General features: G+C 38.0%; 1 protein-coding gene across 1 annotated transcript; it reads right to left on the minus strand.

The window, feature by feature from the left end:
• Positions 1–200: 200 nt before the first annotated feature.
• LOC149540850 (protein LATERAL BRANCHING OXIDOREDUCTASE 1-like) lies at positions 201–2,082 on the minus strand. The gene is made up of 4 exons (XM_089799738.1): positions 1,751–2,082; positions 1,233–1,480; positions 732–1,056; positions 201–648 (listed from the first exon to the last, which is right to left on the minus strand). The coding sequence occupies exons 1-4, from the start codon at positions 2,009–2,011 to the stop codon at positions 406–408; spliced, it is 1,077 nt and encodes a 358-aa protein (XP_089655864.1). The 5' UTR covers positions 2,012–2,082; the 3' UTR covers positions 201–405.
• Between the last annotated feature and the right edge of the window lie 234 nt (positions 2,083–2,316).

A 2,316-nucleotide genomic window follows, 5' to 3' on the forward strand; every position in this document is an offset into this window, starting at 1 on the left:
TTGGTAAGATTTCTAATTTCTCTTATATGGAAAAGTTAAGAGATGCTATATAATTGTCAGAACACGCGTTGCGTTGTAGTAGAAGTAAGCAAATCAGGATGATCAACTTGGTAAGATTTCTAAGTTCTCTTATATGGAAAGTTAAGAGATGCTATATAATTGTCAGAACAAGCATTGACGTTCAATCCTCATGACTAGGCTGTTGAAATCAGCTATTTTCATTAGGAATTCTAAATAATTGTGTTCAGGGCATACTCTATAATGAGCACAGTACCACCTAATTATTCCCAAAATATCCACCGCTGATTATAGATGACATTAAAATATAAAACAAAGGTCTAATCCGAGCGGATTCTAGTTTATTATAATCTAACATAAACTAGTGGCGAGACTTCACATTTATTATCAGACCCTTGCAAAATCTAGGGATTTCTTCCCGTTCAGTTTGTTGGTGAGATAATGGCTATTGTAGTCTGCATGTATATAGTTCTTGTATAGCCTTGGATGGCCTTCATCTATAAATTGAGGCAGTGGACCCAGCTCGACATCGTAGCTCGGAGCATGAAATGTAACAATTGATAATCTCTCCTTGTTTTTGTTTGCTACTGCTCTGTGCTCAGCACTCTTGTACTCTCCATTTGTCAATACCTGTCAATTTTCAAATAGTGAATTCAGTGTGGATTCATAGCATATTCCAATACACTGTCTATTGAAAACTTGTAAATGCATACCTCAAGAGTGTCCCCTATGTTAATAACTAGAGCATTTGGGATTGGCTCTACAGAAACCCACTGGTTTTGATGAAGAATCTGCAAACCTACAGATTCATCATCTTGGAGCAGCACAGTAAGAGCACTTCCGTCAGAGTGTGCGGTTAAGCCCAGAACCAGATCAGGCCTTGGGCATTGAGGATAGAAGTTCATCCTCACGGCCTGCACACTTTCTCCAAACATCTGCACAAATATATTGGGATTTAAACCCAGGTTCTCAGCTATGATACTCAGTAACTTCCTGCAGAGCTTAAATACCTCCGTTGAATAAGCCTCCACAGTATCACTGCAAACCTCGTGCAAGAAACCATGCACTATCAGTCCTCAGGCCATAATTGTCAATTTATTTCCCTTCAGTGAACTGGGTCCAAGAACTTTACCCAGATCTCTATTTAAATTATACAATATAAGGAAACTTAAATTGAACTTTGAATTGAATTTAAAATACTTTCGTGGATTTACCTGAAGAGTAGAGGCTTTGTGGGCCAAAGGTTTTGCTTGCGAAGAGAGTTGGGCATGGTTGCCAAGGCCATCATGTCACACCAGTCTAACTTCTGCTTATCTGAGAAAATGAAAGCATGGCCGTATCCCTGGATTGTGCCAGGAATCATTGCATACTTCTCTTTTTCTTCAAGTGGCAACTTGTAAAATTCCCTCGCCACTTTCTTTATCAACTCCAGTAGCCCAAGGTCAATTCCATGATTAAAAACCTGAAAGAGAAGACACAAGCATTATAAGTCACAATCAATAGATATAGCATATTTTGACAGCGAAGACCAAGTAGATTCAACATCTGGGTTTACATTTTCTATGAATATAGAATACTTATCTAAATCTACGAATATGCAATTTATATAAATATCCCATGTAGTTTGAAATACTTAGCGGTTGTAACTAAGAAGCAAATAATAATGATAATGCAGAAATCAGATATCATGTTTCCTTTAGAAGGAAAGTGATGTAAATGTGCACGTACAAACCTGGAAGAAACCCCATTCTTTACAAGCACCGGCAAGCCTGTCCATTTCATGCTGTCTAGCTGAATGGTTTGATGAGAATAACATGGCCATGTCAATGAGAGGGACATGGAGGCCAGGGGGAGCACATAGTGCCGTACATCCAATCCTCTCTTTTGGAGGTCGAATATATCTTTCTGGTACATCCTCACGCTTCAATTTTGCAAGCTCCTGCACATCATCAACTTTGAAAGATGTGCACAGTTTGGGGGTTGAACTAGCCATGATCAAAACTGGTAATACAGATCTTCCCTAATTCCTATGCTTGGTAGATCTAATTGAAGTGGTCTTAATTGTTTAGAGACGCTTTATGTTTTTATATATGAGCAGCTAGTAGTTTATATAAGCAAACAAACAAGAATCAGCATCCAACAAAGGTTATAATGCTATTCTCATTGTGAGATAGAATTGTGTTCTAGCTTGATAGTGTAGAATCTGTGAACTTTTTTGTCGCTCTATACTGGACAGTTAGACAAGTATTGATTGCAATCAAATCATATCACAGCATTACATTTACATCATTAATTAGA

The sequence above is a fragment of the Cupressus sempervirens genome, chromosome 9 (assembly GCF_028749045.1).
Source record: "Cupressus sempervirens isolate cs-2001-9-10 chromosome 9, ASM2874904v1, whole genome shotgun sequence".
Taxonomy (NCBI): domain Eukaryota; kingdom Viridiplantae; phylum Streptophyta; class Pinopsida; order Cupressales; family Cupressaceae; genus Cupressus; species Cupressus sempervirens.